The following is a 17,109-nucleotide window of genomic DNA, read 5'->3' on the forward strand; positions in this document are numbered from 1 at the left end:
ATTGTAAAAGCAACCTGAGACATCTGTAACTTCTTATAGATTTGCAAAATTGATAGCCCCAGCGGTGGATTCAATAATGTAAGCTGCATCTAAGACTACCAAGGGGAACATGTTGTGAATTAGCAAAGGGGGCCATATTGTGAAATACTCCTCCAACTACAGGCATCTGGCTCCTGGGCCAAGAGGAATTTGCTGATGATGAAGTTCCCACATGATGTCAAGTCAAGTTCTGGCTTTGTTACTATAATCCACAAGTTTTGACACATGTACATTCCTTTCCACTTGGAAAGGTGCTCTGTATGGCGTGACCCGGGTGGGTCTAAATGCTGTTATGTAAGTGAGGAGAACCTCAACAGCAGCCTTTATTTCACACCCATGCTCTAAGCAGTTGGGTGAGTAGTCTAAGAAATCTGAGCCTTGATGTTTAGAGACTAACCCTCAGAATGCTATTGGGCATCGGAAAAGCTCGGTTTCTATAGTCAGAAGATGGGAGTAAGTCATTGTACTTAAAGTTCAGAAGCTTCTCTGAAAAAGTTAAGGTTGTAGATGAACTCACGCCATGAGTGGTAGACAAGAGGGAAAAAGTGCTTTTTGAATAATGCTGTTCCCCGTGACTTCTCTGTTGGGCTGGAATTGCTTTACTGTTCTGTCCTGGGGAATGAGCATATAGCTAGTATGGTGATGGCTGAGACAGGGAATGCTCTCACTCAGACAATTCAGGGACAATAGATCCAGACTGAGGAGAATTTGCTTTGAGGTTAAACATCTAAAGGTTAGACTTAGGGCCCAGACTTTCTCTCATCACCCACAAAGGCCTCTTCCTCCATGGTTTACAAATCCTGAGCCTGTAATAAGACTACAAGCAGCCTCACTTCTTAAATATTAAGAATTTATAATGCATTGATTTGGCTGTTGTGGGGTAGATAGTTTAAGGTTCCACGTGTGATTCCTGGTTGAAAAATCAGCAATGTGAGAACAGTTTTCCAAGAGTGAAGAAATAAATGTGTTCTTTTATGAAGACACTAGCTCTTATTTGTAACCATATATCTCGCAACAGTGTTTAGCCTTAATGTTCAGTTGAGTTCTTTCCTCGTTTGATTCAATTCTGGATTTAATATGCTTTTTTTTTCTTTGTTTTTAAGAAAGGTGAGATGTAGGTGGACCTGGTGTCACATGCTTAGAATTCCAGTGTTTGTGAGTTAGGGACAATAGGGACCTGAGTTCAAAGTCAGCCTGGGCTAGTCAGAGAGATCCTGTCCCTGAAGAAATACACACATCCATAAGACATATGTGATGCATATGTAGTACATATACAATATAGACATACTTACACATACATGATACATACATGACACATATGTACCATATATATAATGCATATATATATACTCATACATACATATACATGAATAATTAGGCTTTGATGCTGGAGAAGCTGGCTTTTCCTGCACTGCTCATGGAGCATTACTGGATTTTTCTGCCTTCTCATTCACTTTACCACCAATTTTTTCACAATTTTTGTCATATAGTATAATATATTTGATATAATATCAAAATTGTTCTATACCTAAAATTACTTACATTGATGACTGTTAAAATAGTGTTTTGATTATTGTTTTGAGATGATATCTGTAACTTACTTTCATCAAAATTTTGCCTTTTCTGTGAGTCTTGAATACGTTAAATAAAAACACGAACAGAGTGGTAGAACAGCCTGGATCTGAGCATGCCCGTGCGATTAAACATGTACTGGGAATATCTACAGAGAGCTCAAGCCAACCCAGAGTTTTCTTGAAACTCTGCTGTGAGTGTATCCTCACAGATATAGAAGGGTAACTGCAGCTGGGTTACTGCTCCCGGGAAGTGTGTGAACTAGAAGAAAGCCAAAACCGTGTGCTAAAAATCACAAGCGTCAACGCCGGGTTAAATGCACAGTTCCTTAAGGAATTAAATAAAACTTTGTTTTAAAACTTGGATGTGAAATGTCCCCGCAGACTCACGTGTGTGAACACTGCTCCTCAGTGCTTGGCGTGGTTGTGGGACATTGTGGAACCTTTAAGAGGTAGAGTTCTGCAGAAGGAAGCGGGTACCTGGGGCCGGGAGTGGCCTTGAAGGTTCTGGCTTGAGTGATAGTTTAGTTGATCTCTTTCTGCCTCCTGACTACAGAGGTCTGCACTGAGCCACCTACTACTTCCACAATTAGAGCCGTGAGCCCCTCTCACAGCCATGCCTTCCTTGAAATTATGGACTGTATCCCCTCAAACTATGAGCCAAAATAAATGGTTTTTCATGTAGCTTCTAGCCAGGTGTTTGCCTGCAGCAATAAGAAAAGCAAATAATGCAGTGTGTTCATTGGAAGAATGTAAGAACCAAGCTAGTTGAAAGGGGGCATAGCTGTGTGTTGGAAGTTACCAGGTGAGGGGGACAGAAAGGCCAGAGGAGAGCTCATCACACAATGGAAAGGCCATTGGAACCAGCTAAGGCCTACAAAGCAATATTGCATGAGGTTTGGGGACGGGAGAGGTTAGATGACCCTGAACAGTGTGACTGCTGTGACCGTGTCACAGCAGTGTCACTGGTCATGTGAGGTACTGCCCAGCATATCACAGAGTTTGGGGCCTGCTCCCCATACACGTAAGGCTGGAAAAGAGGGGTGAGCTATACAAATGTGCTTGACGTGCAGTCTATGGGCCTTTAATGAAGGTCACAGCAGAGAATGGCAAGGCAAAGTAAGCTACAGTACTTACTGCTGTCAGCTTGGGCAAAACTCTGAAAACTGAATGGAAGAAGATAAGATGAGCCAGTCGGACTTTTTAGATTTCTGTTCTTTTTAATCCAGCTCTCATTTAGTCCAGACTGGCCTTGAAATTGCTGTGTGTGTGTGTGTGTGTGTGTGTGTGTGTGTGTGTGTGTGTGTGTGTGTATGTGTGTGTAAGATGCCGAACTCCTGTTCCTTCTGCCTCCACCCCCCAAGTCTGTGATTACAGGCTTGCATCCTCACACCCAGATGTAGTCTGGTTACTTTTAAAGGTGAAGTTTGAGTCACGAAGTGCAGACAATAAACTGGAAGCATAAATAAAACCTGTGAGCAGAGTAGATGTCAGGGTAACGAGTGTGTGAAGGGGGTAAGGTCCATTCATGTGACATCTTTCCTCATGTCCGTTCCATAGCAGGCCTGGCAGAATGGCTACGTGAAAACATTTTGGGTCAAAGTTCTGAAAAATCTCTCAAAAACATCACCCTCAGAAGGAGGACAAGGACAGGAGTAGCGTGAAGAGTGGATGCCGATGAGGCATAAACGATAGGCCAGCAGCTATGAGAAGTGGGAAGTGTGTTTGGTCAGGCATGTTTGGGTAGGCATCTAGGAGGGGGGCACAGGGCCAGAGTGCCAGCTAAGTTGGGGCTCTATCTATACCGAGCTCCCAATTCATCTAGTGAAATAGCAGAGAGGAGAGGACGGGCTAAGTCAAGTCTTGGGACTGTATGGGCATGACTTTATAGAGGAGTTGATGTCAAACCCAAGTAACAGAACCAAAGTAATGGGCAGTTTGTGGGCACAAGTCAGGTGATGGGCAGCGGGGAAGCATGCATGTAAGCAAATGAGGGAAACAAAGGGAACCAATAGGGAAATGTGATCTGTCCTGGGTTTTAGCCTGGTACTGTGAAAACACACGGGTTGGATATTCTTTTCTCTGAAGTAGTAAGTAACCAATTGCCTCAGAATTACTAATGACTCATTTTTCAATTTCCAACTGATATGTCCTGTACCTTGTTCTGTTTTCTCTTTGTCCCCCCCCCCCTTCCCTAGCTTAAGCTGTTCTCTAAAGTTCTTGGTATTTGGTGTTTCTTTTAACTTTATTTATTCTTTTAATTTTAAATAAGTATGTTTCCATCTTATTCAGTAGCTGTAAGTGAATGTTCAAATACTTAAATGCTGTTGTGTTTATCATACATTCAGCTTTTTAACAAGTTTTTCTGATTTAACAATTTTAAATAGTTTCCTTTATCTACCAAATATTTAATTCCACCCACAAATAATATGCTTGTCATCTTCTTTATAAAATTATTTCTTTAAATATTTTTTCTCATTATAGCTGCCAGAACATTCAATAATAGTTGTAAAATGAGTATCATTTTTCCAGGCTTTAAGGGAATTCCTTAAGTTATACTGTTGATATAATGTTCTTGTAGAATGTATATAATTTACCCTTGATCATTCAAATGCTGATTTCTCTACCCCAACTATCTGGTCTCAATCCCGACATTGCATTGTGATACTTATTCTAAGCATCACCTGTGTCAAGTTTGTGTAAAGATGACAGCATTTCTTCTCTGTATTGCCAATGAAAACAACCAGCCAATGTTGAGCAATGGAGAAAATAGGGTGGGACATGCTGGTCTGGAGGGGAGGAGAAAGAAAAGAGTGGGAGGAGAGATTTGAAAGGAGAGGATCTGGAAGCACCAGGAGAGATGAACCGGAACTAAGATATGACTAAGAAGCAAATATAATGTGGGGAATCTGAATGGGAGGAAGCTTTGCAGGCTTGGAGGTTTAGGATGGAGTAATTATTGCCTATAACCTTTATAACCTAGAGCATTGTGCTCTAGGTTAGTTAAGTAAATCCTAGTCTCTGTGTGGTGATTTGGGTATACAGCTGGTTTAGGAATCACCAGTTTAAATAAAAGATAAATCAGTAATAAATATTAATAATCATAAACATGCTTTAATCTTATATATAATATTAAGTGCTTTGAGATGGATAGCTCTTCTCATAATAAAGCAATCATTTTCTATGTCTAGTTTTTATCTATCTATCTATCTATCTATCTATCTATCTATCCATCTATCTATCCATCCATCCTTAGGAATTCATATGTGAGTACTGTATTTACATCATTACCACACTTCTCTCTTCCTCTTTTTTTTTTTTTTTGAGACAGGGTTTCTCGGTGTAGCCTTGGTTATCCTGGACTCACTTTGTAGACCAGGTCAGCCTTGATCTCACAATGATCCACCTGCCTCTGCCTCTCTGAGTGCTGGGATTAAAGGTGTACATCCTCATGCCCAGCTCCCCTTCCTCTTTCATCTCCTCTTATGTCCCCCATTTCCTCTCAAACGTATGGCCTTTCCTTTAACTATTCTTATTGAATATATATATATATATATATATATATATATATATATATATACATATATATGTGTGTGTATGTATATAGACACATACCTGTCAAGTCCACTTAGTGTTGGTCATATGTATATGTGTTTAGAGCTGACTGTTTGGAATCATGGAGTCCATCAGAGTCTGTCCGCTTGCCTCTGGATAAAACTGATTCTCTTCTCTCTGCATCCATTGATTGAGGCTGTCTATCTTGGAGCGGGACTTTGTGAGATTTCCCATCATGTCAGCAACTCAACTGGTGTCATCATTATCCTTATGCAGGTCTTGTCTAGGTACCATCTTGCTGAGATTTCATGGGTGCAAAGTTCCCTGTCACATCATCCGCTACAACACGCTAAGATACTGTTCTCTGGCTTTACATTTTTTCCACCCCGTCTTCTATGCTTCTCCCTGAGTCTCAGGTATAGGTTTGTAATGTAGAGGTATTGGCCGAGGTCAGACATCCCACCTTCTCTTGTTCTCTGTATTTTGACCAGTTCCTGCTTTCTGCAGTACTCGCCATCTGCTGCAAAGGCAGCTTTTTGATGGGTGCTGAGAGCTACACTCACGAGCTACAGTGCACGAGCTCTGGTTTTACAGGATTCCGAGGACTGGTAGACAGCATTGCTTAGGACTTCTTGATCTTTAAACCACCTAGTCTCTTCATAACCATCATGAAATACTCTAAATATGCCTATGTGTCTGAAGAGAGCAATGGTGTACACACAACTTTATTTCGTTTTAACAGCACCGCTTGCCATTTCCTTAATTGCTGTTGAATAAGACACGTTCAAGAACGTGAGAGGCCCGTTCCCATCTTGGTGCATAGCCACAGTCGCCCCTGTTCATTCATTGATGGTTAGGGCAGCTGTCATGCCATGGGTCTGTTTCTGAGATCTCTGTTATTTCTTATTACCTTCTGTTTCCATAACTAATTTGCTATTCAGGACTTTGTCATATAAATCACGCTGCCTTTTAATAGTTAACACCTAAGTCTCAGTACTGTGTACGAGGAATCTTTCTACTGCATTCATTTTGTTTTCCAAATATTTCTTGGGTATTACATAAGTTCTAAAATGACTCCCATATTTATTGAAATTAGGTTATAGCATCATATAAATTTTGTAGACATTGATAGAAAGTGATACTTGAACATCTGTTTCCTTGAGTCTTCTTTTATGTCAGGGTTCACACACCATGATTGACAGTGAGGAAATTTGAAACACATTTTCCTCTCTGCTTATGTTAATGTACATTTCACAGATTAAAGTAAACATGGACCTAAATGTTCTGTTCCAGCTATTTAAGTATGGTGCTTTAAGGGGAGATTTTTATTTTTATGTGCAGATGGACACCCTTGATTTTCCAATGTGGCAAGCCTTCTCTGATCCGTATACCTTTATTAAGGCTTCAAAGAAGGATGGGGAGGGTATATAGAGTTTGCTGATTAAAAAACTTTGAAATGCTCAGATTAGCACTTCCTTTATCTTTGTGTCCTCGGTCTGTGGTATTATTAGGAGAGAATCCCCCACTGGGAGCTCAGTGGACCAGGTGCACCTCGATCATCCCCAGGAAGGGAACTGAAGCCAAGGAACAGTGAAAAGCAGAGTGCTTAAGAGGTCCAGTGACTCCAAGTTCCTCTTCAGAGTTCTTCACGAGCTTTAGTTTCATATAACGGAAGGCTTGAGCAAGGGGCGAGAGATGTTCTCTATTAAGCAACCTGATGAGTAAGGTCTGGGTTATCATAGTCTAGGCCAGTGGTTCTCAACCTTTCTAATGCTGTGGCTCTTTAAGACAGGTCCTCATGCTGTGTGACCCCAAGGACTGGGGATTTGAAACATATACTCATAGGTCTGTATTCTCTTTCAAAAGTATTATAAGATTGTGTTTACATGTCAACCGTCACCTGATTTTCAGTTTTGTCCCAGTTGAGCCAATGGGGCCTTTAGTAAGGGTTTGAAGCTGTAATTGTTCTCTGTCTTTCTCATTCATTCCCTTCATCTTCTGTCCTTCCATCACTCCATCCCCTTCTCTGTGATAATTGAGTCTGTACTCTTATTAAGTAAGTCAGGTGATAGAAGATAGATTACTGCTGCAAATGGTTATGATTAAAGCCCTGCAGTTCTGGAAGATGGCTATTTAATTTCAGTAGAAATAACTTCTGGCAAGGAAAATGGCTCAAGCCTTTGGGACTGCTCAGCAAGAGTAGCACACATGGGTCTGATAGACAATCCAGGCATGGCAGACTTGCCCTGCTAGGAAGGCCTGACTGCAGGATGGAGAAGGGGCAACAGTTATGATATACTGCAAGGTAACTGACAGGTAGCTTGGCCTCCGTCCCAGCCTGCATCAGATGGTGCACAAGCCCCTTGAATTCCACTGTCATATTCAGTGCTGTGTGGTGTTCTGCTTGCTGCAATACAATACCCTTATGAAAGCAGTTTGGGGGAGAAAAAGTTGATTTTATCTTACAATGTCAGGTTATAGTCCATCATTGGAGGGTCTTGAAACACGTCAATGAGAGTGGAGCAGAGAGACATGGACGTCTGCGCAGCTCACCCTGTCTACACGCATGCAGTCCAGGATCTAAGCCCAGGGAATGGTGCCACCACAGTGGGTTGGGTTTTCCCACCCCATTTAACCTAGTGAAGACAATTCCACACGGAGATACCCACATGCCAACCGGATCTTTAAAAAAAAAAAAAGTACCCTATTAAGATTTTCTTTTCAGGTAATTCCAGATTGTATCAGGTTGACAGATATAGATAGTAACCACCAGAGAATGAAAAAAAGAAAAAAAAAGACAATTTACAGTGTTTGCCAGCTTCTATGATGAAAATATTCCCACTAGAGATGGTTTCAAACTGTCACGGTGAACTCAGCAGACTTGGAAAATACCTGATGATTTAACAGTTCTCATCCCAGGCTGACTCTGGGTACCACAGAGCCCTGCTCCCAGCCTTCCAAGATCCTGCGCCACCATATTCAAGAGATTGTCTCCAATGCAGTCTTCTTGTTCCCTGATCATTCTGGAGCCGGATCAGAGTGTTCCCTGTCAGTCAGTGTTGTTAGCCACATCTAAGCCATATTGAAAACCCTGATTTCTTCAAGGGGACACTGAGTATGAACTCCTTGTTTTAGGGGTTCAAGCCAAGCTAATTCACGGCTTCTGTGGTTATCTCATCTTGTAAGACGGCACTAGTCCACCCAGAGGTGATGTCAGCATTGCTGACTGATGTGAGGAGGTCAGAAATCAAAACTCTTATAACTATCAGTATTTTAAAAGTTTCATCTGCTCTTCTTGCATAGTAAATGGAGAACTGTAATATGAAGCTTATACCTCACCATTTAATCAGGTCCATAGCCAGTGGTAAGGAAGTGTGGAGTCTGTGTGTGTGTGTGTGTGTGTGTGTGTGTGTGTGTGTGTGTGTGTATGTATGTGAGTGCATTCCTCAGGCTTTTTCTTTCTTAAACAAATAATTCTGTGTTTTGTTTGTTTATTGCCTATTTGCTTTCTAACAAGAGAGGGAGAAATCAGGCCTGGAGTTGGATGGTGGAGATGTGGGGAAGATCTGGGAGGAGATGAGGAAGGAGGGAATTGTAACTACAATATAGTGTATAAAAATATTTTCAATAAAAAAATCATTAAATCTATAATTGAAAAAAAAAAAAGTAGAGCCATCAGAGGATTGTTTAAACATCCGGCTCTCTTTCAGGTGGTCCTGTTTGCCAGGCTGCTTTGGTACAGCTCCCGAGGCCCTCGTAAGCAAGGGTGCCTGGGAGAGGTCCATGCTCAGACTATGAGGAATCAGGACCCAGGCCCCTCCGAGGTTTTCCCAGCACTGGGAAAGCGCCGGACGGATTCTTCACCTGACTCCGGCATTCCAGCTGGGCTCCCAGTTCTCAACCCTCTGAACAGAGCAAATGTGAGCTCCAGGGTCCTTACAGCTCTGGGAGGCTTCTGAGGCTGCACCTTACTGACAGGGCCCCGGAAGGACAAGAACTTCACTTGATCCTGCTCATTTTCTCATCTGCCCACGAGATCACTTCAGAGCCCAAAGAAAACGGTTGTAGACAGTTTCATTATATAAAATAGAAAAGCACAATTAGGACAGAATTTTTTAAATAAAGAGTGTCCTCATATATGTGTGTAGACACAATATGTTCTGGGTGTTTTAAGTGGTTATTAGTGATTTGCAGTGTTGTTGGTTTGTTTTCACTATTTTTCTCAGCACAGTTTGTATTTTTGTTTGTCACTGTTATCACAACTAGTAAGTATAACTTTGAGAAGTAGGATATGACTGTAATCTGCAACTCTCTCCAGTTGGAAAGGAAAGGAATAGAGGATTTTTTTTTTTTCAGTGTGGAAGCCTTGTTGAAAGGATGGACATATTTAACCAAGTACTCAAAGAAAAGTCATCTTTACGGGGTTAAACTGGGATAAGCTGATGTCGTGGGACTTCCAGGGACAGGCTGAGAAGGGTGTGGTATTCCCATCAGCCTGGCTCGATCGTACCGCTGGGGAATAGCTTACAGGATAACAAGCCCCTGCCCTGCAGAGGTGGAAAGGTGAGGAGGCAGGAGATAATCGGAGAGAATGAGGGGACTTGCCAGTCCTCCAGCGGCGGGAAAAACGTGCAAAAGACGGTTAAAGGGACGCTGCCAAAACCCGAGTGTAGACTGTAAGCTCAGTGATAGTCCCCGTCCATGTTGACCTGCCCGAGCTTGATAGTTGTGCTGTAGGTATTTGGGAGAGTATCTCTTCTATGAAAGGAAACAACAAAAGAACACGGGAGAGTGGGCCGGGGGCAGGGCAGAGTGATGCCGCCACACTGTGATGAAGGAGACAGGAAGGCAGCGGTCAGCTTGCTGAGGCTCTTCCCATGGCAAGCTCCCAGTGAGGCTCCACTGTGATGATAAACTGTCAATGTGACAGAATCCAGAATCCCTGAGATGTGCCTCTAGGCATCCATGAAAGGTTCATCTCCATTACATTAGTTGAGGTAGGAAGTCACTCCTCCCCAACACACACACACTGATAGTTTCATTCCCAGGCTGGACTCTGGGACTGGATACTTGGAGGAAGGGCGCTGAGCATCAAAAGCATTAGCATTCCGTGCTCTCTACTTCTCGATTGTGGGTATGATGTCACCAGCTGCTTGATTTCCCTGCTATGAGGAATACCTGTGAACCGTGAGCTGAAATAAACCTCCCATCAGTTGTTTCTGTCTGGGTATTTTATCACAGAACTGTGAAAACATAGTAAGACCCCTCCAAACTCTGTGCCTCTCTGAGGACCAAGTCTTCAGCACGTAGATCTTTGCTGAACACTCACAAGATAACACTCACCTTCCTCGGCCCTACCTAAGTGTGGTGTCCCCACACTTGGTCACTTTTCAGTTTCTTTCTCTCCAAGAAGCTTTCTTGTTATCCATGCCAGAATCTAAGCCTCACATTTTCCATTTTTCTCCTTGTGAACAGCCTTGTGTTTGGAGCTAAAATGACAGTGACAGTACCAAAGCGGATCCTTCCTGCAGACAGTTGAAAGCCTGGCAGCAGCTCCTTCAGCGCAAACCTCTTAATGCTGAAAAGAGCATTTATAATGTGGCCTTTGTTACTCCCCTTCCTTTATCTACTTGAAACACATTCTTCAGCACTCAGACATTTTTTTTTCTCAGTTTCTCAAAGATGATACATCTTTTCTCCATTATTTCCCCTGATATTCCTTCTTTGGTTCTTCAATTCTGTCATGAGCACCCTTCTTTCTGAAAGCTAAGTAACTTCTATTCAGTTTTTGGTGACCACTTAGGGCTCACTTGTGTATGGCTTCTCTCATTCTCCTAAGTCCATGAGCCCCAAGAACATTCTCTGGACCCTGGGACCCCTTCACACCTGTGCACATCAGTGCCCCCTCCACATGCTTAGTGCTCATCACTGAGTCGGGCAAATAGCAGGCGCTCAGTGCTGTCTCCCAAGGAGCATGAATGGAGAAGAGCCCTTTCCTCCCGTTGGCTACCCGTTTGCCAGGTGAATCAGAAGGGCTCCCGGAGACCACACACCCAAAATGCTGAACACAGCATGTGATTGGCTTAGGGCTACCTCTCGTAACCCACCACTCTTCCTGTGTGCATTACGTGTAACTTCATGAGACTTCAACCTGCCACACGGTTCTTTGCCTTAAAGCACCCAAATAGGTCCAATTCATTTTCTGTGTTGTGACCACAGCCAGAATTTACCTCCCTGTACTGGCAGCCTCCTTCTCTTCATGAGGAGCACCCCAGTCCTTCCACGTGAAAAGTTGCCTTATGCTGTGCGTGCTGTTTTTCCTGTCAGCTTTGTGACAAATGGCACCCGAGGGTGGTTGGAGCATTCCAGAACACAGTGAAGAGCATTGTGTGATAGTAATGCCACTTGCTTGGTTATTAGGTTATATACCAATAGACAAAATACCTTGATTTTCTGGTCTTTGCTTGCATGCACTGTAACTGATAACTAGTGGTAAACAGTAGTGTTTTTTTTTTTTTTTTTTTTTTTTTGCATTAGCTGAGCTTTATTGCACAATGGAGTACGATGGGATTTTCTAAACACCTTCGGGTGGTACTTTAACCTGGAAGAGCCTGGTGTCTGATGGGTAGCTGTCATGCACTGACAAACTTTACCGAGTTCTCCACTTCCTGTGACATTCAGTGCTGAGTCCCGATTCTTCGAGGCAGTTACCAGTCTGGAGCTGCCTTGCTGCTTCTCAGTTCCCAGTACCTGCTGTGGGGCCCAGAACTCTTCAGAAAGCATGTGCTCACAGCATTCTTCTGACACAAAGACAGAGGAGGCTTCTGCAGCTCTCATTAGTGGTCCAACAAAACTACAAAAAAAAAAAAAATTACAGAACACAAAAAAACATGGTCTTTGACTACCATCGCAAAACAGCTGAAGAACAGCAACAGAAGAAGGAACCCCAATATAACAGCCATTTACTTTTTTTTTTTTTTTTTGGTTTTTTGAGACAGAGTTTCTCTGGGTAGTCTTGGCTGTCCTGGACTTTGTAGACCCTCCTGGCCTTGAACTCCCAGAGATCCAGTTGTCTCTGCCTCTCTGAGTGCTGGGATTAAAAGCATGCATTTTCATGCCTGGCTTCCATTTACATTTTGAGGAAGAGAAACTTTGAACAAAAGCTCCGGGTTAATTTACCATGGAGGAGACAGAATTATCTATCACAGATGTTGTCTTAGTCAGAATTTCTATTACTGCAATGAAACACCATGACCAAAAAGCAAGTTGGGGAGGAAAAGGTTTATTAAGCTTGCACTTCCACATCATAATCCATCATTGGAGGAAGTCAGGACAGAAACTCAAGCAGGGCAGGAACCTGGAGGCAGGGGCTGATGCAGAGGTTGCGGGGCGGGGGGGGGGGGGGGGGCTATTCACTGGCTTGCTCCATGTGGCCTGCTCATCCTGCTTTCTTACAGAACCCGGGACCACCGGCCCTCCCCCACTGATCACTAACTGGGAAAATGGCTTACAGCTAGGTCTCACGGAGGCATTTTCTCAGCGGAGGCTCCTTTGTCTGTGTTGACTCTAGCTTGTGTCAAGTTGACACACAAAACCAACCAGTACAGCTGTGCTCCCTGTGCTTCTGGGATTATGGGTGATTCATCCCAAACAGGTACAGATGATACTTCAGTGATTAGGAAACCAGCAAAGTGGAGCTGCCTACATTCTGATGACTACACATCTTTGAACCTTGAAAATCTTCAGAGCTTCAAATTTTAGCATTTATCTATTTTTTGGAATATAATTGGGTAAAAAGACATCAATTGCAGCATAGCCTTACTTTTTAGATAATTTGAGTGTATTCAGATATTCTTAATATATCTTTCTGAGCACATTATAAATGGTAATGAAAGTTTTATAAGTCAATAGCAATTATCAGCGCCTAGGAGAGAGAAAATTGATTGATGAAAATATTGACTCAGTTGGATGCATTAATATCTCATTTTTCATCATCTGATCAAAGTTTCATCAAACATTAGCCGCATGTTGTATTTTATTGGAATAATCGCTTTAAATAGCATTTATTTTTACAGTTGTAATATAGAGGGAGACTTCCCCAGTTGAAATAAACAATTCATGTCTTGCAATAGCTTTTTGGTTGTGTTAAACTTGGAATGAAGTGTTTCAAACTATGACTCATTTGTGAACAACTGAATTTTTCCATTTTTGTTTTTCAGGATTTGGAAACATCTCCCCACGAACTGAAGGTGGAAAAATATTCTGTATCATCTATGCCTTGCTGGGAATTCCACTGTTTGGTTTTCTGTTGGCTGGGGTTGGCGATCAGCTTGGAACCATATTCGGAAAAGGAATTGCCAAAGTGGAAGATACCTTTATTGTGAGTACCACAAGCTTCCTACTGCATCTATTCACTGCTACTTTTAAATATATTACCCATTCTAGCACCTTTGATGGGGCGAAAAGTTATTGTCATTTACATAATAATTTCTATGCCTCACAGCACGAAGCTCGCTGCATTTGACTTATTTTCATACTTGACTGAAAGAAACTAAAAAATATGTACAAGAAAACAGCATTATAGCCTTCCTGGATTCCACTTGAAGTTGTATGGTGTCTTAATTATGTTCTCTCTCTCTCTCTCTCTCTCTCTCTGTGTGTGTGTGTGTGTGTGTGTGTGTGTGTGTAGAAGTAAGAGGGTAATCTCAGGTGTTATTCCTCAAGTATGGTTCAGTTTCTTTTTTGATACAAGGTCTCTAATTGGTCCAGAATTCTCACTGGCTGATTGTCCAGTGAGCTTCTCAGGGCGTGTTTGTTTCTGCCTCTCCAGCAGGGAGATTGCAATCATGTGCCACCAGCAGCTTTGTTGTGGGGGTTCTGTGGGTTGAATAACCATCCCCTCTCTCTTGGTTGCTGTCGGTATTGCTATCTTGTGTGGTCCACTTGGTAAGGTTGTAATAATAACTAGCAAATATTGAAATGGTAAAACTCAGTCAAGCAAAACTTATCTACAAAATGCCTCAGTTCAGAAGAATCCAAGATAGCAACCATGAGGGTGCTTGGGCTCACATTCTATTTAGGAGGTATGTGGAGAAAATTAGGATGCTCTCACTGAAGCCCCTGGGGGTGGGTAGTGGTGGTGGTGCGCATGCCTTTAATCCAGTACTGCAGGGGCAGAGGCAGGGGTTAAGGCCAGCCTGGTCTATAGAGCAACTTTCAGGACAGGAACAATACTCCCCCGACCCCAAATGATGCTATTATTGAATTTCAAGTGAAAAATAAGAGTCTATGATAGTAAGTTTGTATTCTTGAAGAAAGTCATGGAAGGATAGAATATTTGCATTTGCACATTGGGTTAGGAATCTTTCACCAGTACTGCAAAGCATTGCATTTATCATTCAGTCGTCTTTTGTCATTTCATATAAGCGTCAGTGAAGCATGTATTTATGGCTCTGCCGGTGAAAGCAAACTCCTGGATCATCATTTCAATTTTAGCATTAGCAACTTTTCCTACTTAAGAGCGAAGCTAGCTCTTTAACATAGTCACTGCTGGAGTGGATGAGCCATGGCCATTCCAAAATAGGACTTTTCATTTCCTTCTACCTCTCAGACTCTAGTTAGCTATACTCCTCAGGAGGGCAGATTCCGTGAGTGAACTTGGTAATAATAAATTGCTCATCCCTACATTCTGCCACATTTTGACTGCCCACCCCATCCTGCAGTGTTTGTGACACCATGTACCTGCCAGTCATTTACAAACCTCCACGCCTTCGTGGCAGTGCCGTTCTCCTTGACATGATGCTTGATGCCAAACGCCTTGGAACAACTTTCAAGATATGAGTCTCCTCAAGTCTCTCACTTGAGTTAAAGATGGGGGAAGAGAGAGCTCTCTGTGGTTGCATCCATTCTGTGGTTTTACGCGTGTTTATCTCTAGGTAGATCTTACCCTATCATTAAATGGTTTTCATTTAAAAAAAATTAAATTACACTTATTTATTTGTATGTGCATATATCATGCTGCCTATGTAGAGGTCAGAAGACAACTTTCAGGAGTTGGCTCTCCTTCCACCATGTGGGTCCCAGGCTTGAACTCATGTCTTCAGGTTTGGTGGCAAGCACCTTTATCTTCTGAGCCATCTCATCATTCCCATCTAGTGGTTTTCATGGGACTATAACCTACAGCTGTTGATGTGCATAAGACAGTCAGCCAATAAAAATGCCTGAAAAAGTGTTTTACCAATAGCAAACCCATGCATGTGTAAAGTAGTGTTATTTGTTGACATTCGTTATTCTGAATTGTTTATGTTATACTCAACCCTAATGAGTAAAGACAGCTGAAAATGGAGGGCAGAAGGGCGGGAAACAATGTGCTCACTCATAGTCTATGTGGCTTGGTCCTGTGGGCACGTGGGTAACCGCTCTCCCCCCACCTCTGTCTCTGCAGAAATGGAATGTGAGCCAGACCAAGATTCGCATAATCTCTACCATCATCTTCATCCTGTTCGGCTGTGCCCTCTTTGTGGCTCTCCCTGCAGTCATATTCAAGCACATAGAAGGCTGGAGTGCCCTGGACGCCATCTATTTCGTGGTCATCACTCTGACAACCATCGGATTCGGTGACTACGTGGCAGGTAGGGGTTTCCTGTACTGTGGCCGCACACCTAGCCAAAGTCTGTTACTGAGGCTCACATGGGTTTAGAACGGAGCACAAGACTGTATGAGATGGCTGGGCTGCCATGTCCAACATCTCATAGCTCAGTGGCTTTCAACAGAGAATACCTGGATCCCTCTGAGGCTGGGTAGGATTCCTTGCCGCTCACTAGTCGCTGTGGGAAGCTGCCAGGCCTCCAGTGATTTTTGCTTCTTGGCAGACTCAAAAGGACGTGGCAGCCTCCTTGCATTGTTTTTAGGTCCAGTCGGCCCTCTTCCTCTTAGGATTCTGTCACTGAGTTGAGGACCCATCCTGCTCCTTCTCGAGTACCTCCCTAAGGACAACTTCTGAAACACACCCCCATTCTGTGGTATGAGGGGCCTAGGGCTGGTGCCTCAACATGTCTTTGAAGAGGATATGTTCCAGCCCCTGACAGCGGCAGCGATGAATATGGAAGGATTAAGCTGAACTCATTTAAGCTTTATTTTGTGAAATAAATGTAAGTGGATGGCTGTACAGAATTTTGCGCTTCTAGGTTAATTCTGTAAACCAATTATCTATCTCTTATTTTTCGGTATAAGAAAGTTCAGCTCCTCTTCATCCCTCTTACTTTCATTTCCTTAGTTTTCAAAATGTTTCCAGTTTTAGATGGTGATTTTATTCTTGGCCACCGAAGATGCTCTTTTGCCTATGACACTGGAAGGCTTAATTTCCCAGTACGGGACAGTAGCTTTGACCCCAGCTGAAGCGTGTCATGTGGTCTCTCCATGGGTCACATTATTCGATCTGTCCTTCTCTGTGTAGAGTGACTGCTGTTTGCTTCCTTGTTTATCGTTATCAACTGAGATCTCACTCTCCTCAGGGGTGTTGTTCCTACTCCAGTCTTCATGTCTATGTGTTCATGTGTGTGCGCACACGTGTCTGTGGGTACAGGTATGTGTGTATGGGACCCGGCCAGATCTTCCTTGGTCACTGTCCACTCCATTGTCTGAGACAGAATCACTCACTGAACCTGGAGTTCATACATTCAGCCCAAACAGCATGGCCATGGGCGCTCCTGTGCCAGCTTTGCCAGCGCGGAGATGAAGGTCATGCTGCCGTGGTTAGCTGTTGTTCACCTGGATGCTGAGGGTCTAACTCAGAACTACATGCTCTTCGCTATTCTACGGTCTTCCAGCACTGATCCTAAATATTGGTAACAACAATAAGCGTGTAGATGACCCTCCACGGGTCATTTTAACGAGCTCCCCCAATGTGGGTGCAATCTTAAAATAATAGTGTCTCTGACTACTA

At 43.0% G+C, this 17,109-nt stretch overlaps 1 protein-coding gene across 3 annotated transcripts in view; it reads left to right on the forward strand.

Annotated features, from left to right (window-relative positions):
• Nucleotides 1-17,109, forward strand: part of Kcnk2 (potassium two pore domain channel subfamily K member 2) — a 166,870-nt gene that overhangs the window by 105,976 nt on the left and 43,785 nt on the right. For all 3 annotated transcript variants that reach the window (XM_055609260.1, XM_055609259.1, XM_055609261.1), the window contains exons 4-5: nucleotides 13,385-13,545; nucleotides 15,610-15,796. In XM_055609260.1, coding sequence (XP_055465235.1) covers nucleotides 13,385-13,545; nucleotides 15,610-15,796 — 348 coding nt within the window. The remainder of the gene's footprint in view (nucleotides 1-13,384; nucleotides 13,546-15,609; nucleotides 15,797-17,109) is intronic.

Source organism: Psammomys obesus, unplaced genomic scaffold (genome assembly GCF_907164565.1).
Source record: "Psammomys obesus unplaced genomic scaffold, mPsaObe1.curated_primary_1811, whole genome shotgun sequence".
NCBI lineage: Eukaryota > Metazoa > Chordata > Mammalia > Rodentia > Muridae > Psammomys > Psammomys obesus.